At 40.7% G+C, this 27,833-nt stretch overlaps 1 protein-coding gene across 7 annotated transcripts; it reads right to left on the bottom strand.

Moving 5' to 3' along the window:
- On the bottom strand, positions 1–27,377 carry pfkpa (phosphofructokinase, platelet a). 7 transcript variants are annotated; one of them, XM_044104770.1, is made up of 23 exons: positions 27,099–27,377; positions 24,760–24,833; positions 23,319–23,396; positions 22,963–23,152; positions 21,981–22,146; positions 21,846–21,890; positions 21,655–21,763; positions 21,391–21,486; positions 18,868–18,960; positions 15,808–15,933; positions 14,334–14,398; positions 14,057–14,126; positions 11,343–11,489; positions 10,482–10,552; positions 8,815–8,902; positions 7,841–7,993; positions 4,516–4,680; positions 4,363–4,424; positions 4,044–4,155; positions 2,848–2,947; positions 2,587–2,592; positions 1,711–1,816; positions 1–913 (listed from the first exon to the last, which is right to left on the bottom strand). In XM_044104770.1, exons 1-23 carry the CDS (start codon positions 27,190–27,192, stop codon positions 757–759), a joined length of 2,373 nt encoding a protein of 790 aa, XP_043960705.1. In that variant the 5' UTR covers positions 27,193–27,377; the 3' UTR covers positions 1–756. The 7 variants fall into 7 exon arrangements, with proteins under 7 accessions (XP_043960705.1, XP_043960706.1, XP_043960707.1 ...); XM_044104771.1 differs by lacking the exon at positions 21,391–21,486 and adding an exon at positions 20,966–21,061; XM_044104772.1 differs by lacking the exons at positions 7,841–7,993; positions 21,391–21,486 and adding exons at positions 5,687–5,839; positions 20,966–21,061 and having other exon boundaries at positions 27,099–27,375.
- Between the last annotated feature and the right edge of the window lie 456 nt (positions 27,378–27,833).

The following is a 27,833-nucleotide window of genomic DNA, read 5'->3' as shown; positions in this document are numbered from 1 at the left end:
TACACTTGTCAAGTTTGATTTTATTTTGTGGTAAACCTTACTCTCATACACATCTACCTCGTTGGATCAATGACAGACAACTATTCATTAGAGCATCACCTACAGTACAATGATTAATATATCTATGCTTACAAGCAAAATAAACAATGTTATATATATAAATATTCGTTCTCTGTGTAAAGCACAGCACACAGTTGACGTGCAGCAGTGGAACGTCGTTGCATCTGTCGTCATCAATATGCTGGACCCCCAACGTTTGTGCTGATCAGAAACACGCTCTGGTTTTTCCTTTTTCTTTTTTTCTACTGCAGATAAAGTGTCTATTCTGTCCTCTTGGAGCTCTGCAGTCAGAGCCTGTCTACGTAACCGGAGACAGAGAAAAGTGCAATAAAAAAAAAAAAAAAAAAAAAAAAAAAAAAAAAGAGTAAAAACAAACACAACAACGCTAAACGACCAGGGCAACGGGAACACGCATATGCATGGCAAGACTGTTGTGTTATACGCAGCATCAGGAGTACTGAAAGGCTCGGTTAAAATTTATCAGTTGTGATCTGGGGGGGGGGATGATGGTAACGAGTGAAAACTGGAGGAAACAAACACGACGCGCGGCCAAACAGAAGTCAGCTGTTTCGCTGAGCCTCTGTTACAACATCTGGACTATCAGCTCCAGAACTTACTGGTCTCTGTCTCACACACACACACAAACACACACACAGAAAGGCTGGACTTCACAGGACAGCGGACAACAAAGTGCCTTCACATGGCGACCGAAGCGTCCGAGTCTTTGGGTCGGCTGTGTATGACGTGCTCCACCTGTCCCGAGTCGGACACGTCGTAGCTCGTCTTGTACTTGGCCAAGATCTTCATCAGAGGACGCAGCTTCAGCCACCACTGCTCTTTGGGGATCCTGTGGCTGAACAGAAGACCACAAAAATATTCACCCACCTCACTACTGGTGCGCTTTTAGATTTGTTTCTTATCTTCACTTCTAATTGACTCAAGTGTTGATTAATGGTTAGATTAAAAGCATTTTCAACCGATTGACTAATAACGGCCGCTTAGACCTTCATTTAGTGTTGTAGTTCGCCTACCATCCAGCAGAGGGCACCGCTGGTCATTCTTAAGCAGAGACAGTTGATACAGAAATAAAGATGATGGGACCATTCCAGAGCGGAAAAGAGAAGCGGTCCAAGCAGAGTACGGCGTGGGATGCAAATTGAACTTTATGTAGTTCTGATTTGAAATATAAACAAATTCTTTAAGTTTCACCTTAAAGTTGCAGTATGTAACTTTTATAAAGGATATGTTTTTATATACTTGTTAAAACTGTCATCGTGTTGTGACAGTGTAATATGAGATAGATTATCTATGGGGGAGGGGGGCTTCTCCTAGTGGTTACTAAAACCAACCAATCAGAGACAGGAGGCGGGGTTTAGCACTGCCAATCATACCTATTTGGATGCCATAAACATCTCTCTGTTCATGGGGAATTTCCTTTTTCTCTTATAATTCATCTTTCAAACTGGTTAGATTTTTTTTTTTAATTCAACATATGAAAAAATGTGCCCTTTATGTCGCGGAAAGACGGTCGACGCTCTTCATACATGAGAAAAATCTCCGGTTTTTAAGAGAATGGTCGCTTGTCAATCACCAAGGTCAATCACCTTTAGACTGACACATTAATCGATATCTTGCTTCCCTGATACTCACACAAAATCGGTGTGATCCTTGAGCTGCACGACGGGCTGGAAGACCAGAGCCCTGGCGTGCATCCCCAGCAGACAGCAGGTGTCCTCGGTGTTGGCAAACACTCGGCCTGCGGGGGGGAAACGTCACGGCAATTAAAGGGCGCACTAAGGAGCTTTAGCTTCATCCTCGGCGTAGGAGGTGTCTTAACGAGAAATGATGGGGCTTCCTCTACCAGCAACTAGGACAAAACACTAGCGAAATCTAAACACAGAGAGGTGATCACGTGGAAATTTGAATGATCTTAAAAGGCTACAGACAGACATGGTGCAGAAGAAGATTAGGGCCACTGGAAAATAGACAGAATTCTCACTTTACTCTCTGAATTCGGACTTTTTTCTTACGATTCTGACTTTCATAGTCAGACATTAAAAGTCAAAATTCTGAGATTAAAACCAGAATTCAGATTAAAGTCATAACTGATGTTAAACTCTTAATTCTGAGAAAAAGTCAGAATTTTACAAAAAAAAATAAAAAAGTTTGAATTTTGATTGTGATTTAAAAAAAAATCTGAATTCAAAGTTTAAAGTCAGAATTCAGAGAATAAAAGTCTTTCTTTTTTTTTTTTTTTTGCCAATGGCCCTAAAGCTCTTCTGTGACCAGGAGAGCTAGGGGGTAGAGGAGAGAAATCCAGCCCATGGTTTCACACATTTCCAGCTCGCTTTCAGATGAGTCATAATCTGGAAATAGGACAGCATGGCAGCTGCTGATAAACATGAAAGACATGAACACAGATGTGTGTCTGCACAGGAAGTGTGAATTTCTAAGCTACATGGCCACTAAATGGCAACACAGGGACACGGAGACGGTCACGGAGCCAGCATGAAAAGCAAGATTTACCTTCGTCTTAAGTCATCCGTGTGTAAGAGGGAAACAAAACATAAAAAAAAAACAGCTTTAATTTTAACGGTACTTTATAATGATTCACTTCAAACATGTCTTGCCTCGATAAACGGCAGCAGTTAGAAGAATAAAGCACTGAGAGATTCCATGACAGATCTGTGTCACAACGGCCACGTCTCCGTAGGGAGGAAGGGTCCTCTAGGGGTCCACAGCTCGGGTTTTTATCTACCAGCAAACACAGCGACTGGTACGCCTTACCTTTTCTGTATGACTCCACCAGCTTCTGGGAAAGCCACTGCATGGCCTTGGCGGAGATCTTGGTCCCGAAGTTGCGGTCGAACGGCGACGGCGCTCCTCCCTTTCAAAGGAATTCTCAAGTTTAAACACTTTTCTTTCTCCTTTTCCATAAAGGTTTATTATTCATATTTGCTGAGGCAGTTGATGTTTTGCGTTTTTGTCGTTTTACAAGCACAACGTTCATCGTATTTTATAGGGGTTTCTATGTGATAGGTCGACACAAAGTCACTTAGAATTCTGAAAAAGAAAGAGAATTAAACATTTTTTGAATTTTTGGGGTGTATTTCTGTCATCTTTATACACTGGAATAATTTTATTACATCTTTTCATTGAGTTTTTTTTATTTTTTATACTGATATATAATTGTAGGGCCAAGAAGTCTTGGTTAAATTTAGGTCAGGGATTTGACTAGGGCATTCTAATAAATAACTGAGCTTTAAACCAGAGGTGCATCGATTGCGTCTTCTTGGCCAATCGCGATCTCTCAGAAAACCTGACCTGCACATTTCGGCCAATGCTGATTTTTATTTTTCTGAAAAGTTGCTAAACATTGTAACAGAGTTGCTAAAGCAGAGGAAATGTGGTCAGTGGATCATTTTCAGACATTTGTGGAGGAGGATAAGATCAGTTTCATGTTTAAGTATCGGTCGATCACAGACCACAGAGATTTGCATTTAGGTGAGACATTAAAAATATACTTTTTCATAAGCTTTCCCTTTTTTAATCTTAATCTTAGCTTATAGGGTCTAAATAAAAATGCACTCCACACTTTACAGGTAGTAATACTGCCAAGCATGGCTTCCTCTTCATTCCACTTAACAATTATGGGCTATTTTATTTTGGACTGTCTCATCAAAATACATTAAAGGTTGTAGCTTTAACGTAATAAGATGCAAAAAAGTTCAAGAACCTCAATTTTCTGGTTTTGTTTGTTTCTGCATATTATTAATTCTCTTATTAAAAGTTCTCTTTGATCCTGCTTTATCTGTGCTAATCTCCAGACGCACACAAAACAAAAGGCCTCATTTGCAAACAGGGGATATGCATTGTTCCAACACAAAAACAAATCTTCCCTGGTCTGCTCTCCCCCCTCCCCCTGACTTCAGGAGTAATCCACTTTGCGGCAGCAGAGCATGCAGGACGGGGCCCGGCGGTACCTGCTGCATGTGTCCCAGCACGTTCTTCCTGCAGTCAAACACTCCTCTGCCTTCTTCCGTGTACAGCTGGTAGATGAAGTCCGTCGTGTAGTTCACGTTGGAGTTCTCGTTCCTAAACGGACCGAAGGAGGTGTTGTTATGGGTGTTACATAATGCGAGTTAATGCGCTGTGGACAGTAACACACACTCTGTTTAGTGTATAAGCAGCTTAGAGTCAAAAACCGAGGGACAGAAACACAGATTTATTCTCTAGTACCAGCGGACAACAAACAAAAGTCACAATGAAATAAAACTAAACTATCAGAACCTTGGCTCTCACCTGAGCACCAGTCCTCTTTGGATGCTGGTCTTCATCTTCTCTGTCAGATGTTCAACATTAGCCTAAAGGAAGAAACATTGACCAGCGTTGACTCCCTTATCAAGTGGATAAAACGACAAAGCGGCCAGTCAGGCGATTCGGCCTCGTCTTTACCTGGAGATCTCTGATGTCGAATGGCTCCTCGTAGATGTAAGCGGCGTCGGCGCCCGCCGCCAGCCCCCCCACGGTGGCCAGGTAGCCGCAGTAGCCCCCCATGGTCTCGATGATGAACACGCGCCTCTTGGTCCCGCTGGCTGACTGCTTGATGCGGTCGCAAGTCTGACACATGCACACCAAGCTCGCAGAGTGAGTACGTTAAAACATGGAGGCAGGCTAACACAATCCCTTCAGTTCACAAGTCTGATCCTCTGACTGAGAGATGCATTAAAGTGGATTTTTAGAACTCAAACCAGCAAGTATACGAGAGGCAATAATTGGGCACCAAAACTGTTAGCATACTGGAAGACATTCCACATGAGAAACACAACACCAAACTGCATGCTGCTCATTCGAAATGTTTCACAATTTCATCAGGCTAGATGCTGTTTTTACCAGACTGACTGTAGTCCTGCAAAAGAATGAGAGAGCACATTACATGTAAAAACATCAGAGGGGTGTTTTTTGTTCGTTTACCCTTAGCTGGTGTGAACTTCCTGTTTAATGGCCCAGTGCTGATAATCAAGTATCTAGTCGCTCTGCAGTCAGGTAATGGGGCTGTTCGTACCAACACGCATAGTTTGAAGGGCTTTTGAAAAACTCTGATTGTGGGGACGTTATTTCATCCTCGTCTTTCTCACTTGCTCTAAATGTTTCTGACCGAAAGAGTAAAACGGGTAAAAGAAAAAAAAAGGATTCAAGTGTTTTGGAGGAACCTTTAGCCTAGCAATGATTTAGTCGTGCTTACAATCTCGTTTGAAATTTTGTCATGCTGCACACCCCCCAACTTTATAACTGTGCAGCCAGCATTTTTAATTCAATTGTATCACAAGCAGGAGAAAGGAATTTAAAAATTAGTTTGAGAAAAAAAATTGGCGTTATGCAAACAGGGCCTTAAAAGTTGCCACAGTGGTCAAACAAAGACTGATATTTATAATTTCAGTTAGGGTGGAGATCCAAAATATTCACACATTTTACTTTCACTTATCTTGCAACCTGATATTTTGCTAATTATTAGGACTGGGCCAGTAGTTCTACTGATGTCTCAAGTCACCCCCATCCCTCCCCAATAAATCAGTTAAAGAAATCAAAGCTTCATCGGCGGTGCTGGCGGCTCAAACTGCCTTACCTCCACGATAGCGTTCAGGGCCGTGTCTGCCCCGATAGATAGCTCTGTGCCCGGTACATTGTTACTTATGGTGGCAGGCAGCATACACATTGGGATGCAAAACTCCTCAAAGGTAGAACGGGCATCACGCAGCTGCAGCAGACACTCAAGCGCCTGAAGCGGCAGCATATAGAAAACTGGTTAGAGCCACTAAGGGAGGGCCGGCCGCTGAGAGAGCGATAAAAACCCTCTCAGCCAGTGAGAGCGTATCCTGCCATTCCGGCTTTTCCCGTGTGATAGCTGCGATGGCTTCCCTTTGGCAAACCGAAGCGGGAGTGTAAACAGAGGAGTGTGGAAGGATAGCAGAGAAGGTAAAATGAAGAGGTGTGGATGGAAGGGAGGAGAAGAAGAGAGGGGGGGCAGGGGGGATTCTGGGAGGTAAAGGGTGAGAGGACAGAAAGAAGAGAAAGAATGACAGACCCGGAGTGTGTGTTTGGCGCGCCTCAGCGGCGATACGGCGTACAGCGACCATAAAACTGCCAAATCGGCTACGGAGGTTTTACACACTGCAAGCCAAACAAGCAGCACTGGTCAAACCAACGAACACAGGATGGTGGGGGCGAGGGGGGGGGGATGGTAACCCGAGGGGATGACGACCAGCATCATTGGGTTTAAAATGCATGGCGCTTCTTTCACATCTAGCTCATTAGTTTGTACATTTAGAAGCCTAAATACGTGTTAAGATTATCTGAGAAATGCAAATAAAAAAAAATTAACTTGTTTCCATATTTTACTCTGATTTTCACTAATTTCCCTACAATATGAATACAGTAGAATGAATATGTGATTCATTGTCAACTACTGGAGTCCATTCCTGCCTCCCAAAGGCTTGTTGCAACTTAATGTCAATTCATAAGAGCTTACATTAAATATTTCTAATACATAATTGGAAATGTATGTCGAAAAGTTTGCTTCAGAGTCTACATTTAGGCACAAAACAACAATTGGCTTAGTAACAAAATATTGCTGAAAACCATTAATTACGGTTAAGTGGCTTAAAAATCCTGATTACGAGTCATTGCAATAATTCACATCATTATTGTGAAAATTTCAAATAGAAATTTAATAAATTCCCATTATCAATGTTTGAAAATTCTCAAAGCTCACTGTATTGTTGAACCGTATTACTTTTTTTTAAACACATTTTTCCATTGAAATTTGTAAATTTCAGTAACCTTGAGATTCAATAAAAAAAAAAAGATTCAAAAGATTCTGAGATTCAATAAGTTCACTAATATGATTTAATGCAGTTACTGTGGGAAGTCTTTTTTTTTTTTTTTTTTTTTTCAAACAAGCAACTGGTGCCCTGACGTGCAGACTTGTAACTTTAATTGTTACCACAATAAATAAGACTTTTTAAGCCCCTACCATATAGAAGCATGAATTTAAGACTTTTTAAGGATGTGGTGGGTTTCTTTTTAGAACTCTGCAAGATGCAAAATGTCCGACAAAAGCCGCTAGTACTGTATTTGCATAATGTCTGTAAGAAAATAAAAGCCATAAAAGCAAGCTTAAGAGACAAGCTGTCTTTTTTTATTTGCATTTCTAACAAGCCAGCAACGCTGCACTCTGTTCGCATTTCATCTTCATGCTAAGAATAATAGGGGGGACAAACACAGAGTGTGTGTGGGGGGGGCAGGCAGAGCAAACATGGCGATTACGACGCTTGTGCACCTCAAAGCATGCCTCCATGTTCTCGCTCACTTACTTACCTGTTAATGAAGGGAGGGATGCTGCTGAACACTGTAACTTTCACCAGAGTGCGTGCACGCACGCACACACAAACACACACGCACTGAGCGGCTGAATTTCCAGCGCTCTGAGTGGAGCGCCACTGTAGGTCAGATGTGGCTTACAGACGCTGACCACGACAAGAATTTCTGCCAAATGATTCCCAGACGGGGAGGCAGGAATACAAAGTCTCTGGTGAAAAGACAGAGTGAGCGATCTCTCCCTTCTTGTAACAACTGGCTTTCGCTGCGTCAGCACGTTTGTGGATTTCACGCTCGAGCGCGTGTGGTGTTTTGTTTGTGTTTTTCCCCCCACCCCATCTGTTGGTGTGTTGCTTGGGTCATCTAAAAATCTTGTCACCAGGCCCCCCTACCCATCACTTACAGTAGTGATGGCGTTCAGAGCCGTGTCAGCGCCAATGCTGAGGTCTGAGCCAGGCACATTGTTGGAGACCGTGGCCGGGACCATGACCATGGGCACACAGAACTCGTCATATTTCCCACGAGCCGCTGACAATTCCAGCAGTGACAGGAAGGCCTGCAGGGCAGAGCCAAGGGCTTTAGTAGTGTGAGGGTGCAACTGTGGCAGGTGGGTTTTGGTTTGGAGAGAGGCGCTACTCGCCACAAGAAAAAAAAAAAAAGAAAAAAAAGAGGAAGGAAAAGGACACAAGTGGACGGTGCCAAGGGGAGGAGCCAGATCTATCACAACGGACAGCAGCGAAACAGACAGGTACCACTCCACATTCAGCCCCACGAAACACTCATATTCACAAAGGAAGACTATTCTACTTCCATACGTCACAGGAAAAGTCGAAGCTGGTGAGCATCTAAACAGGATTTGCGTGAAATGACTGGAGAGAAGCAGATGTTCACCGTTTCCTAATCAAATCTGTCTCAGTAGGAGAATTATCTATAAAAAATATCCAAATGCTTCCAAGTTATTCTCACAGAGCATCTGCATTTACAGCAGAAATCGGGAGAAAAAAAAAAAAAAAAAAAAGCAAGCTAATTTGTGTGTCTACTAAACTCATCAGTGCTCTATTTGCGGTTTTAGGCAGAGAAATGACTTTGAAGCATTGATATGAACACATGGAGCATATGGTGACGTGCTGGCATGAAAGGAATAGGGCTAATGGAATACATCAACACTAAACAAGATTCAAAACATGAGCACATCTGATATTAGGAGTAAAGAACAACAGCTGTCTGCTTTAATTTGATGAGGAATAACGCTGTACTTGAAGTCATAAATATACATCTCTAAGGAGCTTATGAGCTTGTAGCCAAAATGAAAGATAGACCTCAGGAGCAAAACATAAGCTTATAAACAGGCAGCGACAGAAAAGGATTTCAACGTACCTCAAATCCGCCAATTACCAGCAGAGCATTTATATTGTACTTTCGCATCTGCTCGGCAATTTTGTCGACATGCTTCGCAGGAAGCGTCCTGAGGAGGAGAAGGCAAATAAAAAAAGAAGCTGGTTTCGTATTTATAGTCATTCGATGAGATTTCAAATAGTAATAATAATGCTAAAAAAAATCCTTGCAAAAATGATAAAGTCATCAGAATACTAGGAGGATATTCAGGCTCTTGTTTTACTTTGGAGTGAAGAGGATGGAGTACAGATGTGACACGAAACCACTTCAGGTCACAGCTGAACCCGGTTGCTTTGTAAAACGCACCTCCAATTAGTTCATTTTCAATGATGTAATGTAACTGATAAAATACTAAATATCCAACAAAAAAAAAAAAACAAAAAAAACGAAAAAAAAAAAAAAAACACCAACCAGCCAATTAAAAAATATTTACCAAACTGTCAAATTATAGAGGATTAAAAAAGAAAAAACAATCATGTTATAGTAAATTAAACAACATATTTGATTGATAAATAAAACACAAAAACTAGTGAAAATTAATAGGAGAAAAACAAATTTAATAAATTTTGCAAAAAAAAATAGCCAATTAATAAAAAATAAAAAAAACAACTTACCAATATAACAAAAGCTAATAAACAACAAATAGCCAACTAATCTAACAACTGTCAAGCTAGCTAATTAATAATAATAAAAAAAGTTAGGTCAAATAAAATATGAGATGAAAAACGCAACAATTAAATACAAATGAGACAAATACTACATGTAGCTAACAGAAAAATGACATATGCAGCTAGCGAACAAGCTAATTGTTTCATTAAACTATAGAAAATAAGACAAATTTACTAAATAAAAACTGAAAGTAAAAATAAGCAACTAATAAAAACATTAACCAACTGTCTAACTGAAAAGCTATAGATAATTACTGCTTCTCTTTAGCTCAATAAGTGGAACCTTATTTCTTTCTGGAAAGGTGTTCATAACTTTTTTTTTTCCCTTACATAAATCACAATTTCTTCTTACAGTTCAGTCATTAACCTCCACTCCTCTTTCTGTCTGTTATTAATCTTTGATTAGCCCAACGCCTCATTTGAACAGTTCGATTACGTCTGAACTTCCTCCAGGCTTTAATCGCGGCTGCCTAGCAACAACAAACATCTTTCGCCTCACTCGGTGTTGATTTACTAACTTCAAGGAGTTTTATAATCCTTCCCATTATTTCAACTGATCGCTCTCTCGTTGGAGCCATGTTTTCTTTCCTTGAAGGAGCTCCAACAGCACATTAAGCTCTGAATTCTCTTAACTGTGCCATTGTTTGCATAATTAGACTTGTGCAGGCATTTGTTACAGAAATGTGAATTATGCTGGGATTCTAGCATAATTCACATTTTCTACTTGATCTGGAAAAAATAACGCCCCGTTCGTTACACGTAGCATGATTATTTTTGTTTTAATAGGTGTGTTCTACAAAGGAAGAATAGCCCGCTTTTAGATTAAATAGTTTTGTTTCATTAGAAGATCCGATGTTTTTTTCATATTTTATGTTTTGTTTTCCGCCTTCATAACCTCTAATCTGAAAAACGATCATTACAAAAATAAAAGAAAAACTCAGATTTATAGATTTGAGCTTTTTTTGGGTGGGAGATTTTCACCTTTTAGTTCCCAACAGCGAGCCACCCTGTCCAGTCCAGCCTCCAACATCCCCCCATTTAATCTCCTTGATCTGAAAAAAGGACAACAGACACACACGTCTTATAAAGTAAGTCTTTGTAAAGTTTCATATTATAAAATGACTGAAAAAAAGAGAAATACAGAGCAATCACGTGATGTTATCCAAGTCTGGCAAATGTCAAAGCAACTCAAGATGGTTTAAATTTCCCTACTTTCACATTTAAAATATGAATGGGTCAGAATGATAGTAATTTACTGGCAAAAATCAAACGCATTCTGTAACACAGAGAGGATGAGTAATGAGTTCTGTGGATTCCAGGCCAAAAAAAAAAAAAAAAAAGCCCTGCAGTGTTCTGAGCCAACTCACTCTCATGACCTGAAGCCGTCTGAGGTTTTCTCAGGAGGGGGAAAGGACAAAACTACATCAGTGGGAGGAGTGTGAAACCAGTTCTATCAGTAACAGAACAAAGAACAAAGTCTGGTTTTGGATCAGATCCCCCCCTGCAGGTTTCACAGGCATCTACGCCTCATTCACAACTAAATCCCTGTTCAGCACTAAACCCTAAATCATCTGCAATTCTACAGAGACGACATTCTGAGTCAGATCACAACTCTCCTGTTGCCATCTGGTGGTGTCCTGTGGTACTGCGTCGGCTCAGGCTAATGGGGGTTGGGGGAGTCGGTGCTGGAAATTGGTTTACATTGATCTGTGCGGATTATCCCCCGATTATTCTTCAGTGAGAAGAACAAGCAGAGAGAGTGTAATATCCGAGTCATCAAGCCAAAGCAGCACTCCAGATTTCATTCCAATAGAAAATCTTTTTGAATTATGCTGGGCTCACCTGCCCTTTGTAGAATCCTTCAAAGCCGTCGCTGACGGCAAACATCTTGTGTCCCTCTGAAATCCCCACCCTGACGGCCGACCGGACGGCGGCGTTCATGCCCGCCGCGGGCGCTCCCACGTTCAGCACCGCCACGTTGAAGTTGCTCTGCAGGAGGAACACGCAAAGCAACGGGTCAACTCAACTCATGTTTAATCTTGTAACAGATTTAAGCAACAAGACACTTCATAGTGCCTCAAACAAGCAATAATCATAACATTTTGTGTTCATACGTTGATCGATATTCCACTAACTACTAATCGAAGGCAGCGCTAAACGCTAAGTTTTTTTTCTTGCTTTACAAGGAACTTAGTGTTACCCGCTGGGCGATATTGTCAAAAATTATGTCACGACATATATTTCTTTAAAATGCCTCGATAACAATATCACAGACAAACACCCACAAGAATAAATTTTTAAAAAACTACATACATGAATATAAACAAAAATCACATAATGCATTTAGTGCATCAAAGAGAATATAAAATAGATAAATAAATATAAATGCCAACTAAACTTGGCCAAGAAAAAAAACTGTCTGAAATCTGCAACCAGGTGCAAATGAAAATACTTCATGAAACGCACTGTTGTGGTTCAACACAACATTAGCTTTACAAGACGTTAAAAAGGATTTTAAGAACTCAAACATGATACGCAAGTAAAACTAGGAATCTTGTTTTAATATAGAAGGAAATCTTCCTTTTAAAAATGCTGAACACTAAAATATAAAGTAGATGCCTGAGCTTACTTCCTAATGACCAGGAACTTGGTAAATTTTCATGTTTTTCCACCTCTCATGTTCCACTGAAGTAATGACTGTCAGTGTTCTGGTTTTTAGCATTCTGGACACCACTGCATTAATGCACCCATGCTTCTCCAGATCTTTCTGCGACATTAGTCCTTTAATCCTGGAAATGTTCCTCAGGTGATAGAAGACTGGCTTTGTAACTGCCTTTATGCGTCTCAGAATGTTCAGGTCTGGTTTCTAGCTGTAAGGACCGAAGCTGCGTGCCGACTCCGGGTCGCTTCTGCGCTGGAAACAAAGCAGCCGTCAACGCTCAATCATTCACTCTGCAGCTTTGCTAAATGACACGCCGCGCGACGGGAGGATAGAGGAAGTCGATGCATAGCTTCTGGCGTGCTTCCCGGGAGCACGCCACAGCTGTCGTTACGGATGCAGAGCGAGTCGGGCCCTGAGGCGGGCTGCTGCCTCCACGCCTCGCTCGGTGTGAGCCGCCGCCCCTCTTGACCGGGTCGGCTCTCGGAGGGAGACCGAGGCGTCATCTCGTGTCACATCAACCCAGCTCTGAGCCTCCTGAAGGCCTATTATGCTCACTGCAGTTAGAGCCGTTTAGCAAGCAGGTGGATAGTAGCTGTTGGGATTACGTTTCCTGGGTCTAGGCCTGTCGCAATAAGCAGTAGATCAATTAATTGTATGATTAATTAAAGCAAGCTCAATCATTTCTATTTGCATAATTTATCATCTGTCCTCATTTTTCTCTCTTTCTACCAAAATCTAGATGATAAAAGTCTTCAGTCTGGTGTTTTGGTCTCAACCAGACCCCGTTTTTTGAAGGACCTCATAATTCATTTTATTTGCTGTTTTTGTTGTGTGGTTTATTTATTTAGGGTATTTAAAATGGCACCCAGCTCCTGTGCTAAATGTTCAATAGAATTTAAAGTTTATCTTTATCAAAATTCAGATCAGATGGAGAGAAATGATAAACAGCAGGGATGTGAGCGCCTGTCGCCTTTCTTTTCCTTCCTTTTGAAATTTTCATCAATATTTTCTTTTCTTTTTTACAGTGAATTGTGTGTAGCCCAAAGTGGTATTTCTGGATTTAAAAGTCTGTATTACCATATTTTTGTTATTCAGCTGAACATGATAACCATTAAGCATAAAGCTATAGCATGTAACTTCTAAAAAAATTTTATTTTATTTTTTTTCACTATTTGTAAACTCATTTTGTGGTGACATTATAGCATAACACAAATAATCTGTGAAAATAATCAACCTCCTCTGCCATCTTCCATCCCTTCCAGTACTAACAGAAGTACACAGCTCAGTCAAAAACAACCAATCAGAGCCAGCAGAAGGATCTTAATGCTGTGCACATTCCCCCCCAGCTCTCTGCAGTATCTTCCAGATATTGTGAATGCTAAAGCTAGTTAACATGGCCACCAATAATGGCAGATAAATGTTTTTTTCTGGAAAGGTAAGTTGTTTCTCCACCATTAATACATTTAGCAGTGTGTACAAGAGCCTGATTGACAGCATTAATAAACTCTTCCTGGCTCTGATTGGTTGTTTTTGACCGGGGGCGGGGGAATCATTTCTGTAGATCTGTAGTAGCTCAGGGAGAAAATGGAGGAAGTTCAGTTGTCTTGCATCTGATCACATGTTGGTTGTGACCCCTAAATGGCTAAAGCTACACATTTAGAAAATTGCTTTGCTTTTTTTATTGCTTCTTCTTTTGCCAAGAATCCAACAGTGGCAGCAGCAGCACGGTGTGCGAGTAATGCACTATCTGAGTCATTCTTTGTAGCTGGAACCTTAGGACAGTAATAAATAATTCAGCTCATCAGAGGGTTGGGCGAGGCTGTTTTGGCTCTCGGGAAGCAACCTGCTCCTTCGGTTGTGTGTGAAAGTCGTGCGCGCTGCGTTTTCAACTCACAACTGGGAGCTCAGACTCGGGTTTGCGGTGAGCCAGCAGTTTGTACGTCCTCAGGTTGTTTTCGAAACTCCTGTAAAACACGGCGAAAAACAGTCAGCTCTCCTGTTCAATTTGAGGCACACATCAAGACATTTTTGCTTCATTTTAACTCTTCTTCTCCAGCTTATGAGCTATAGCAACACACACCAGCTGTCCAGGCTGATATTAACCAAACAAATCGTCACATCGTTTTCTACTAATGCTTTATTTGTTAATGAGATTTCTACGTCAGCCATACCTGCCCCGAAGTTTGACGGCCTCCTCAAACCGTTTCTGGTCCATGGCTTTCTGGACCTCTTGAGTCTGAGGAAAAGAGAAGAAAAAATATATTTTTTTTGCATTCAGTTGCATACATTTAAAGCATAGGAAACAAAAAGTAACCATAATCCATTTCTTTCTTGTGGCTGAGAGCCATCATGTCAGATCAAAAGGCATTTTACTTACATATAAACCTACTTTGGAGACACACATTCTAATCTGAGACACTATTACCATGAACCGATGATAATGGAGTACATATAAAGACCAAAACTTGAATGCCTGTTGTCCTATACATAAAACAAGGTTGTTCTGACATATACAATACCTTCCTTTCAAGAAGAGGTCAAATGAATGTGTGGCCAATTGCTGCATATAGAGCACATGGGCTTCTCCTCACAGACCACAAATATTGTGTCTGTTTTGGTATCAAAACAAATAAGGAAGTGGACAAGGACACAGCACAGCTGATGTCAAGACAATAATAGATAGTATCACAATCAGCAGCAGCTGCAGGTGTTGTTTGTGAGCATAAAGTGCTTTTCCTACTGCTACAAAACATCCTTAATACTGATTTTAAAAAGTACTTGCTCCATTTGCAGATTATTTTACTTATAAGTGAAGTAATCTGCCAATGGAACTTTTTCCATTAATACTAAGGAATTATTATTGACTTGGAACAAGCTTCTATTTCCTTCTGAAAAGTTACTTTCAAGTTAGTCTTTGTCTTATTTCAAGTGTACTAATATATTTGCACAAGAAATTAGTAAGACAGAAATGAAAAATACATTTAAGCCTAAATACAAAGAAAAGAAATGAAAGAACAATGATATTTGTCATATTATCTGACTGTGATTGAAAGAAATCCCTTATGAAAGACATAAACGGAAAAGTAAGATTTTCCTGTTTTTATTGAAATGAAAATATTCAGATAAGAGCAGAAATCTTCCCAGGGACATCTGCCAAATTCCAAACATGACTGGCCAACAGAACAACAAGGCTCTTTTCTGTTCCTGTGGAGATGGAATATGATCGATCATGTTAGCCATAGCATAGTGCGCATTTTACGCACGTTGAGTGCAATCGCGAGTTGTTTTACGACGAAAAAGTGAACGAATGCAACACGAAAGCCATTTTTTCGAGTCCATGCGTAAAATGCGCACTACGCTATGGCTAAAATGATCGATCATATTCCTGGTTTTATTTGGAAGTAAATATAAAACAAAATCAATATAAAACCACTACTTTTACAAAGTTTGAAGTCTCTACTGTCCAACAGAAATGAAATGCACACTTCGCACGGCGTCTTTTTTTTTTTTTTCAGACGTATTTTAAATGCATGGCGTTATGCCCGCCACAGGGCGGGCGTCGACTTCAAAGGGTTAAGTGTGTGCACGAAAACTTAAAGGGTGTGTGGAAGTCTTGGACCGTTTCCAGCTCAGCGCTACACTCACCGTCTGAACACACTCCATCAGAGGCACGCGCACAGACTGGTTCCCGCAGAGAGAGACCACACAGGCCGGCGTGTTGGCGGTGGTCTCCAGGAGAGCCAGGACGGCCTCCACTCCCATACGGCTGGCCTTTACGGGTGGACAGGAGCAGACAACAGTGTGTTATTATCGCCTTATTTTTGCATGCATGCGTTTATTAAAACATTTAAATCCTGTTCTGTTTGCCCTTTTCTGGCTCATTTTCACTTCTTGACCTATTTTCGGTAGGTTTGTAGTACGGGCGTAGAAACGCGTCTTGCACGAGTCGTGTCCTCAGCCTCAAATCCCATCATGTGCTTAACTCAAAGCCCGACACCATTTCCTTTAAGACAAACACACTGAGGCTTTACCATACAATACTCTACCGCTACCATTACAACTCCAAATGTTTCCATAATCCTGTCTAGAGCTTCCACTTAAAGTGTTACAGTTTCCTAAAATGTCACTGTTTAGTATTTAGTCAATATGGGAACGACATTAAGGATGGAAATTTTTTAAATTAGGGCTGGACGAGAAGGCTGAAAAATGTATCGTGATATAAGCGTTTCATATCAGTTGATATCGATAATTGTTGATTATTTTTTTTTGTTTTAAATATCTGAAGTACAGCCAAACTATTGATTTTTTCTGTTTTATCCACAGTTTTCACTCCATGACGTTATTTTTTATTTTTAAGCAGTTATTCAAAAGGTTGTTGCTTCAGCAACCACAAAGTAAGTGAGTTAGTTGATGTTGCCAAATTTGCTTAGCTGGCTGTGAGAGCTTGAGCGACTGAAACCTTTCCTCTGCCTACATCTCCCAGCATGCCATGCACTGCTGAATAGGGGTTCAGTTAAGTTATTGAAATGTCTATTGAAGGTATTATCTATTATCTATTGATACTGATCACATGTATATCATGATATATATTGTTATCGATTTATTGTCCAAACCTATTTAAAATCCATTAAAAATCCTAAAGTGAGGGCTTTTTAAATTTCACCTTTTTTTTCCAGAATTATTGTTTCTAAAATGTGTCAGTTTTATCAAATTTGTAAAGAAAATTGTAAAGCTCTTTCATTGGTATACTCCAAACTGGAAGTAAAAAACTGAATGGTTCAGTAAGACCTTTTGTTTTTTAATCACAGCAACCCTGGTGAAGATGTGTTAAGTTTCTGAAAATAAATTAAGTTGTGTATTACAAATAGTATAATTTCACAGAAAATCTTTGACAAATCAAGCCTTATAATTGAGTACAAGTATTCAGTATGAGGGAAATGCCCCATTAATAGGTACATAAGTCCTATTAAATAAAATTCTTGGATCATGTTTGTATGGAGGGCCATCCATCCATTCATCTTCTATTCACCCTTGTCCCTAATGGGGTCAGGAGGGTTGCTGGTGTCTATCCCCAGCTAACGTTCCGGGCGAGAGGCGGGGTTCACCCTGGACAGGTCGCCAGTCTGTCGCAGGGCAACACAGAGACATACAAGACAAACAACCATTCACACACACACTCACACCTAGGGAGAATTTAGAGAGACCAATTAACCTGACAGTCATGTTTTTGGACTGTGGGAGGAGAATCCGGAGAACCCAGAGAGAACCCACGCATGCACAGGGAGAACATGCAAACTCCATGCAGAAAGACCCCGGGCCGGGAATCGAACCCAGGACCTTCTTGCTGGAAGGCAACAGCTCTACCAACTGCGCCACTGTGCAGCCCTATGAAGGGCCAAATGAGGCTAAATTAAATCATAATAAAATACATATCCCAGCCCACAGTTGATTAAGACATTTTAAATGCTTTGGGTTGATAATAATTTACAAATCCAAAAAAAGACTTGTACAAAAGTCTTTCTTGTTCAATGAAATCTTGCACATTTTGTTTAATATTGAGCAGATAAAAAATATGTACAAGAAATGTATTTGTGACGTTTTAAAAAAGAATTTTTTGTGCTTCCATTTTAAAGATTTTGGTCACCACGGCCAAAAGACACACTGAAATACGTAATTTATTATCAAAATCAGCTATAATAGGTTTGCATTTTAATGATTTAATGACATATTTAATCAATTAATAGCCTGTTAAATAAATCAAACATTTATTTCATGGTACATTTAATTAATTATGTATTTAATTTTGTCACTTTTCACCCTGGATATTTTTGCAGTTTGTATTTTATCAGTGACTTCTGATTAGTAATTCATGACTTCCTGTTTAATCTGGGATATTTTTGCCCCATTCTTCCTAGTTTAAATTCAAATAATAAAGATTATTACTTGCCTTACCCACAAATTAGGCAAATGTGTGTAACTTCATTGTCATGACCATAAGAAAATAGCTGAATAACATCAATGTGCTCACGTTTAGCCAGTGCAACAAATAAAGTTGAATGAGGATGCATTTAAAAAAAGATTACTACAGGATAACTGGAGTAAACAGTTTATTTTGCAATGATCCAACCGCAATTAAAGATAAAACAGTTCTACTTTATAAACACTTTTTTTTTTCTTTTTTTTTACCAGGGGTTCTAATAATCATGCAGTTGGTGCTGGTGTAACTTTAGAAAGAACTTTAAGGAAGAATGTGAAATAATTTTTCCATAGCCCTGCTTTCAGAGCTAGCTTTTAATAATGTTGGCATATCAGAAATGTGGACTGGTTTGTTCTGGACCCTTAAGGTAAATTCAAGGCCATGATTGTTTATGTTTTCTTTTATATATATATATATATAAATTGGTTTTGTGTGGAACTATAAAGTGTAGCATTTACGGATCATAAAGAAAAATAATAATAATAATTTTCATGGTAATGCACTGACTATTTCAAACTGGAATAACTCAGCCTGTACTTCAAATATTATGATTAACCTCAAACTTTCTATCTGTTCAGCCAGATGTTGAAGACACAAAACATGAGAAACCATGGTGACGATGGATATCTTTCACATCATGTTCCGAATCATTTTATTTGATTAACAATAAGAAAAGAAAGCAATGTGCTAGGTTTTTGTTTTTGTTTCATTCCTCCTTGTGAACCTACCAAGATGCGGTCAAAAGCAGACGGCGTCCCTCCTCTCTGCACATGGCCCAAGATGGTGACCCGTGTGTCGAAGCCCAAGTTTTTGACAACAAGCTTTGATGACAACACACAAAAGGATTTAGCAGCAGGTATTGTTGCGGAAAAACATATCAAAAACCAGTTTGTATATGCAGAAACATTCAAAAATAACTGGGCACATCACACACTAAAAACACAGGCACAATATAAAAGCTAAAGAGAAGGGGAAACTGCAAAGCACAAGCAAGCCATTCTAATTTTTCAGTCATGTTAGCAAAATAGCTTGTAGCCCGTAGAGGAACCCAGGCAGGATGTGAACCATTGAAAAGAAAAGAAATACCCAAGTACTGCTAAACCCATAAAACTTTAGACTTTATCACCAGTTAGTTGAATGAATGAAAGTGTGAAAACTACTGTGTGAAAGCAGGCATAAATCATAGAGATGCACCGAGAACGAGGACTTGATGGAAACAAATATCAACAAGTTAACAGCAACATGTTTGCGCTAACAACAACACTCAGAGTGGAAGTTGTTACGGCGGGAAAAAAACTCAAAGACGCCTGTTTTATATCAGTTGGGATGTTTAAAAATAAAACCAGGGGATCCAGAACACAAACGCCGGCCTCGCTAACGGCACAACATTTTACATGTTGAAGGCAATTTGCTAAATGCTAAAGCCAGTTTAAAATGTCACCGCGAAGGTAATTTTGTCTCTGTTTTCAAATAATGTTAAATTGCTGTTTTACAGATACTGCTGTTTAAAACTTGTTAACCCCCACGCCTCTGTACCGGGGGCAGATTTTAACTTTTTTTTTTTCGTACACTCATTACTTCACCTCCCTTCAGCTAAAAATAGACGTATTTGATACACATGGAGACAAGAAGACTCTTGGCTAGAAGCTGATAAAAAGGATTTGGGTATTTGAGTTGAGCAGGAAGCATTTGAGTTGGACAGATGTCACTGATCAGGAACCTTCTGCAAAAAGACATTGTACGGAGCTCTGGTAGTGCCAAAAAAAGTATAGATTTTTGTGGTTTTAGTCATTTATTTTTTCAATAAAACATTTGTTGTATTTTTTATTTTTACATAAGATTTCCAAAGAATACACTTGAATTAAAGTCAAATATAACAGTTTGTTATTGTTTTATGATAACGTAACAAAAAAATTAAACGTATGCTTTTTAAAAAAATATATCAAAAACAAAAATATTTACACATGCAATATTAAGTTTAGTAAATTTAGTAAGTAAAAACACAGAAAGTCCCATGTTTTGTACTTGTTTATGTATTTTTCACTAAAACTTCTGTAAATATGCTTTAGTTTACTTCAAGTGTATCCGTCTTTGCACAGGTATGGTTTCCAAAAGTTCAGTCTCATCTATGATACTTCTAGAAGTATTTTTTGCCCAAAAAAAAAAAATCTGACAAGGGACAGAAAACGTCCAAATTATTATACTCTCCATCCTAATTCTCTCTGAAACTATAGCAGCTACTGTGATACTTAGACGTCTGATGGAGTCCTGTAAGAGTTTAATTTGATACCAAGATTAGTGAAATAGAGCTGGTAATTTCTGAGACAAACTAAGTTGGATTTGGGTATGTTATTTTAAACAAAAAAACTTCAGAAAACCCTGCGGGGCTCAACAAGTTTTAAAATGCATGACATAATGTTGTTTCAATTTAAGTCAAATAACGAGTTACACAACAGGCAGGCGGGCTGGCATTTTTAAAATCCTATTCTTTAACTTGAAATTTAGTTTTGAAAAGAAGCAGAATAGAAGCAAATAAAAAAAAAAGTTTAAATATGAATATATTACATTGACAAAAAAAGAATTTATAAATTCTGATCGGTGCATCTCTACTAAACAAGTGGCAGCTGGTTTGGGAAAATGTGTGTTTGGTTTAATGAGTGTCCTACTGTCGTTAGAGTACAGAACCGTGAAAGCCTTCTTACCAAACTAGCAAGTGTGCCTGATAGAGCATTCCAGAAACACAGCAACAGAGTCAAAAGCCACATCGGGGCAGGGTCAGAGTCATACAGGAGGCTGGAGGCTCGCTGCACACAGCTCTGTACTTACATTCTTAATATAGTCAGTTGTAATGGGTTTGTTGTTACGGTCAATCGCCCCTTCGGCGACAATTATGATATTCAGCCTTTTCATCCCTGCGCGGTTCTACAAAAGGAGGGCGTGGTGGAGAGACAACATGACAGAAAAACTGAGTGTGTGGCTGTGACGTGGGCTTTCAGAAGCACGGGAGCCAAAAACAGAGAGATAGACAGAGAGAGAGAGAGAGAGAGAGAGAGAGAGAGAGAGAAAACAGCTTCCTTCATGATATAATCATAGTGTCCTGCTTCTATCGCTGCTTGTCAACACTTTCGCTGCGTGAGATTTAAACGCTGTTGCTAAACAGCAGCAGTGAACGTTTGGGTCAGATCTGGTGGCATCGGCCGGGTCGCCGTGCTTCTGGCTTCCCCTTCTTCTTTCCACACTCGTGTACTTACATCCTTGACCAAACTAGAAGTTATAGGCTTCCCGTGCCTGTCAATGGCTCCCTCTGCTACTATGATTATGTTCAGCCTTGTGCCCCTGGAACGGGTCTGGATTATAAAATATCGTGAGGTTTTCAAACTGGAAAAACACTGACACATCAGATAACTTATGTACTAATGTTTTAGGGGGGGGGGTTTTGTAGAGAAATAAAACTAGTTATTCAAATGGCTGGTATATTGATTCATTTTTGCTGCTGTGGAATGCGACGGAGTTACCGCAGATAGTTTCTGGCACATCTTCTCCTCCCAGCCGTCCTCCGGAGGCATTTCAGGGATCAGAACCCAGTCGGCGCCACAAGCCAGAGCGCTCACCAAGGCCAGGTAGCTGCCATGTTCCACACAGATCCGTCAGCTTCATGTGAGCACCGCTGACCACACCCACTGAGTCTGCTGTTTATTTTTCTTACCCACAGTGTCTGCCCATGACCTCCAACACAAACGTCCTCTGGTGGCTGAAAAGGCCGGATGATGAAAATGGAATCAGTACAGGATTGGTGTTGGAAACTAAAGAGATGTAGCATTTTTTTTTTTTTGACACTCACCTCTGTGCGGTGGTCATGATGGCGTCTACCACCTCGATGATTCTGTGCAGGGCCGAGTCGGTGCCGATCGTCATGTCGGTTCCACAGAAGTCGTTGTCGATGGAGCCCACCATCCCCACGATGTGCAGGGCCGAGTACTTCTGCACGGCGTCGGCTTCGATCAGACCTGAAAGGACAGGGAGGGTCTTAGAAACTCGTTCAACTCTTTGCTTTCATCACATGGTTCTTTCTGGCCCCTTGAAGCCAGAAACACACTGTTTCAGCATTCCTTTGGGTGGCAGTATCATGTACTTTCAGGTTACAAAGTGCCATTTTATACCACAGTCATGTGACTGTGTTACCTGCACTTGTTATAAAAATACTACATAGAACAAATATGACTCAAAAGAAATTTGAGTTAGAAATTTAACGCTTTGAAATTGGGCCTCTGTCTCTTTAAGTAGCTCCGGCTCTTCCTGTAATTCCAGCTTCAGGAAGTCGCCACAACATGGTTCTACTATTAACCCTTTAGCGTTTTTACCAGAGTTTTACTGAGAAGTAGCTCCTATAACGAGCTCAGCTAATGCTCAGTTCCACCAGGTGTTTGCTAATTGCTGCTGACTAGTCTGCAGGAGCTGCAGACTAATAAAGCTTCTTGTGGCTTTTTTTTAAAGCCACTGTTCCATAAAGCCAATAAACTACAGATTGTTGCCATGGAGAGGGATGTATCGGTTTCCCTCCTGGTTCTGTTATTTCACAGCTCATTGTCAGATAAGAGAAAGACAAAGATCAAATAGATGGATGACATGTGGGTAAATTAACAGAACTGGTTGCAATTTATTTAACGGATATCAGCGTAAAAGAGGTTACATACAAATGTTTGCCTCACCTTTGAGAATAGTTTGCGCAAAAACATTTTTAAAACGACGTGGACTTCTCAAATATCCACCGTTTCCTGTTGGTTAAAGTAAAAACGGCTGATATTTTGGTTGTGTTCCACTACCTTGCTGCACCAGCTCAGAGAGCAGACCGCTCCATTCCTCCCTGAACAGGTTGGCTCCCGTCAGACTGCCGTCGCCGCCGATCACGCACAGGTTGGTGATGCCGCGCTCCACCAGGTTGTGAGCCGCCTTCAGGCGCCCCTCGTGGCTGCGGAAGTCTTTGCAGCGGGCGCTGCCAATCACAGTCCCACCCTGAAGGCAGCGGAGAAGAAGGCAGGGGAAGCATTTCTGGTCTAAATCAAAAGGTGTTGACAGAGAACTCTGGTTTCCCTCAGTCCAACTAACAAACAATAAAAACAACATTTTTTGTGTTTTCTCTTTTAAAACAGTTCATTCTAAGCAGATACATGTTTATTACCACTTGTAGCATGCTGGAGACACTCTCCCAGGTGGCTTCTCTTATGTTGTCCCCTCCGTCCACCATCCCCTGATACCCCTGAGCAGAAAACATGACAGGAAATATGTCAGAACCTGTTTGCACAGCCTGCATTGTGCAACAGAGGCTGGACAAAAACTGTACGTTTCTCCATAATTAAGGAAAAGACAAGATGCAAACCAGTTTTTGCAGGTGATAGGAAACAAACAGCAATACTGAAAGAGTTGCGGGAATCTTTGGTAAATACGGGTTGTCTTCTACAGTGATGATATAGAAGAATGGTTTTCACATAAAAATCATTTCAGAATGACTAAAATCTCCCAAAACCTTTTTAGTTACAGTCCAACTGAAAATGTTAAGTCAAGAGCTTAAAATACATGTTCAGCATAGACACAATTGAACATTGCCGTGCCAATGGTGAAACATGGTAGTGGCAGTAGGTCTGCCACCATAGCCATTTTTGCTGGATGATAAATGGTCCCTGAAGTTATTGTGATAACAACAAAAGCATAATGATGCAAGTAAACCCTCTCAGAGATCAACAAACTTTCATTTCCTAAGAACTTTTCACAATTTTAATGAGGAAAATGGTTGGATAATTAATTATTTGTTATTTTTGTGTTGGAGTTTATATTGCCTCTTCATTTTTCCTAATATTACGACTTGATTCAGAGTCAAATACAAAATCAGAGTCAAATTGTTAGACACTGATATATTTGCATCTCTACTGACCCTTACAGAGTTGGCCTGAATTCAAAGTCTAAATAAATAGGAAAAATAGAAAAGAAAAAAAAAAAAAGAAGCGCCTGTCAAACAAGATAGCGGCATTGGGCGTGCTGACATCACTGGGAACTCTGGAAACCCCAGGAGTGCATTGGTGGGGGGGGGGGGACAAAAAACAAAACAAAACAGATTTTCCAATAATATGATTAATCGATTAAATCAATTCATCACCCAGCTCTACCATGATGTAATTATTTTTAACATCACAGTGTACTAGAATTTTAACAGGGGTATGCACACTTGCTAGATTCACCATTTTAGAGCTATTTTCCTTCATATTTAAGGTTTGTCCCTCGTCATTTTGTGAGCTGTAGGAACAGTACGGCGTTCCCATCAGCCACCCGCTGAAGCCTTAAGTCTGTTATGTAACGGCATGCAGAGTGAGCTGGGACAGATGAACAGGGATCACGGTTCGAGCAGCAGAGCACGGCTGTTGCTTCCCAAAGCTCCGCTTAAATCCTCTCCCTGTAGTACCGATCCGTACCTGCGCAAACGCTGGTCACATTCATCTGAGGTCAATACACGTCACGCTTAAAAATCAACACCTTCTCGTGAGCGAGAGCAGTCAGAACGAATTTCACACGACAGCATTTTGTGCGGAGTCATGCTTCTGTTGGACCTGTGAAGCGGACGGGCTCACCTCATGAATGAAATAAACTTTAGCTCCCACGTACAACCCCATTCGGACCACAGCGCGGACTGCCGCATTCATTCCTGCGGAGGAGAGGAGGGAAAAGTCACAATGCTCTTAACAATTAACAACAGAGGAGCTTTGCTGTAATGCACTGCAGCCACAGTGTAGGAGAGGGAACGCATGCTTAAGTGTAAGCTCAGACAATTTATGTTTTGTAGACTTCTGTGGTTTTTGTCAGTCTGGTTCTTGTTGCAGAGCTGAAAGCCTTTTATGGGCACAATGTCTTCCAGCTCGTCCTTACCCTCTCTCTGTTACAGTGCGGTTTGTACAAAGTGCGCTCATTAACAAAGAAACTCTGCTATGCGATCTGAGAGTAAATGTAGGGTTAGGAGACCGGAACGGTCAACGCTTCGCTCGCTTGGGGGGGGGGTCCGGCTGACTGGATCAGCTTTAAATCAACAAATTTCTCAAAAACCAGTGGGCTGCCGGAGGGTTGTTGCTTAGCAACGCAAAAGTTCAGGCTGTTGGACAGCAGGGGAGAACATTTACAAAAACAGTCTGTGCATCTGCTGGGATTTTTATTTATTTTTTTTTGTACTCAAAAGCTCTTTGATATTTATTTGATAAATACTGCGTTCAACTTCAGAGGAGGTCACGGTTTTGCAATGTCCTGGGAAAAACAAAAATGTTAGAAAAAGGATTGTCCTGAAGGGTATCTTGAATAACTCATTCACAGTCGAGTCAAACAACCTGTTGAGCGGTTGCATAACGGTGCACACAAACGCCTATTGAGGAGTCTCTCCCACTCGTCTCCTCTGAGGTTTTTCGAGGCCAGAATCGAAGCACCCCATCTCTCATTCTGCATGACTGGTGCTTTCTCCGGCGAGGCGCGCACAAAGCCTGGAGCAAAAAGCTTGAACAATGCCCCGACGACTCCTCTCATGCATATGCAACTTTACTTTGCTCTGGGATCCGCTCAGGGTGGGCTTAAGATCAAAACCAACACACAAAAATCTATTCTCAGAGAGTTTTTTTTTTTTTCTTTCTTTCTAATTAACTACTTTGAAGTTTTCAAACACTATATAAAGAATTTAATTAATTGCATCTGGAAAAGAAAAGTAAACTTTGATCTTCCCTATAAAAGATACTAAAAGTTTGTTTTGGTGCATATGTTTCATCATATGCACCAAAACAAAGAAAATATGCCATTTATGTTCTAAAAATGTAGCCATTTTAATTTGATGCACCCCTTTTTGACGTCTAAATGACTGATATTCCTTCATTGTCTGTGGAATTCAAAACTAAAGATATTTTTAATAGAACACGCATCACATTCTTCGTTTTTTTTACTGTTGTTTATCACTAATAACGCCAATATTGTCTAGACGTCATATTTGTATAGAAGGTCTTTATTTCGAGACAAAAAGTAGTTCAGACCATTTAAAAAAATAAAATTAAACAAACCATCGACTAAAAAAGACAAACACATTTATGACAAAGCCGGCAGTTATTAAAATACTTTAAAAAGCTCGAGGTATATGTTGCAGTTGACTGAGCTCCTACTATCCGAGTCTGACACAAGTTTAATGATTAGAAATGGAAACGGTGCGTCTGCATAAACATATGCTGATGAATCGTGAGGGTTGACTAGAGTACAATTAATAAATTTGTCAAATTAATAAGTTCAAAATGCACTCCTTGGAGGTTGAGCGCGTTTGCGTTTTGATAAATAAGAGATGAGCCGGTGGAGCACGTGACTAAGAGTTTCCTCTGTGACGTAGAACCGGCCGGGTGCAGCTCATCACGTACACAGGATGGAGGCTTCCCACCGCTGGCCCACTCTCTGCTGCTTAAACCTCAGCTTTCACCTCCCTCAAGCCTTTCTCAGCCTTTCAGGGCTGCTGGCAGTAGGTGAGCAAGCCGCTGCCGTGACGAGCAGCACGCCCGCGACTTTCACTTCCTCATTCCAATTAAATGCACCATAAAATAATTGGCGACCTGGTGGAAAACGCAGCACACAGCTCGACCTTGACATCTCTCTGAGCTGCTCAGTTTTAGAGAGTATGAGGATGCGGACATCCGAGTTATCACATTGCGTCATGTTAGCATCTCAGCTAAGCGCTGCCTCTTCCTGGATGATTCAACATCATGCTTTTAGTTTACTAGAGACTGAAGGGCCCACTGCGCAAAGCTTTACAGACATATTGTTGCATAAACATGGTCTTTTTTATCACTGACAACACAGCATCACTGCCGAGGGGGTGTATGTTCGCCCTCTACGGGCATGTCTGCATTAATGCATAGAAACCTCGAAAAAACCTGTGTCCGTGAATGCGACAAGTTACCTTGAGCATCTCCTCCGCTCGTGAGCACTGCGATGGCTTTCCCTGCTCCCGACAGGTTCTCAAAGAATATCTTCTTGCTGTCCGGCTGCGCCATTTTCTCGACTGGTTAATATTTATTTCGGGTCAGAGTAGTTAAAAGTCTCCTAACAATTCTGCACAGGTTGTACCAAAAAGTGATGAAGGGCAGCAGTCTTCACAGCCCCATCTGCAGATAGTATGGCCGTTATGCTTCTCGTGTCTCTGTTCCGCGTCTGGCCGGCGAAGACGAGTTGTCGGGTTGATTGGCTGACCGACGCACTAATCAGGTTCTCACTCTATGGCCTCAGCTTGATGATGAACCAATAAGACGAAACGTAGCTGGGATGTGGGCGGGCTGAGCAGTGGAAGGTGCGTGATTCGATGTGACTGTGGTGGCTGTGGCGCAAACCCAACTTTAAAACGAGGTTTATGCTGCTTTGAGTCACCAGTTCTGAAACTCTTAATTCGTAAAAACTTCCCACACGTTTTTAGACGTGTTTTAGTACATTTTCTTTGGATACTATCCACTTTCTGCCCATTTTCTGTCAATTATCTAACCCTTTTTTTACATTAATGTTTCTTTTTTTGTTATATTTGTTTTATCTGCCTCTGCTCTGACCCAGTGCCGTCCCAAGGTTTCACAGGGCCCTAAACATGAAGATTTTACGACCTTCCCATAGCAATTGTTTACTATGGTTCAACAGGTCCTCTTATGTA

Source organism: Gambusia affinis, linkage group LG21, assembly GCF_019740435.1.
Source record: "Gambusia affinis linkage group LG21, SWU_Gaff_1.0, whole genome shotgun sequence".
NCBI lineage: Eukaryota > Metazoa > Chordata > Actinopteri > Cyprinodontiformes > Poeciliidae > Gambusia > Gambusia affinis.
The sequence above is the reverse complement of the archived record's forward strand: the minus strand, read 5'-3'. Positions and strand labels throughout refer to the sequence as shown.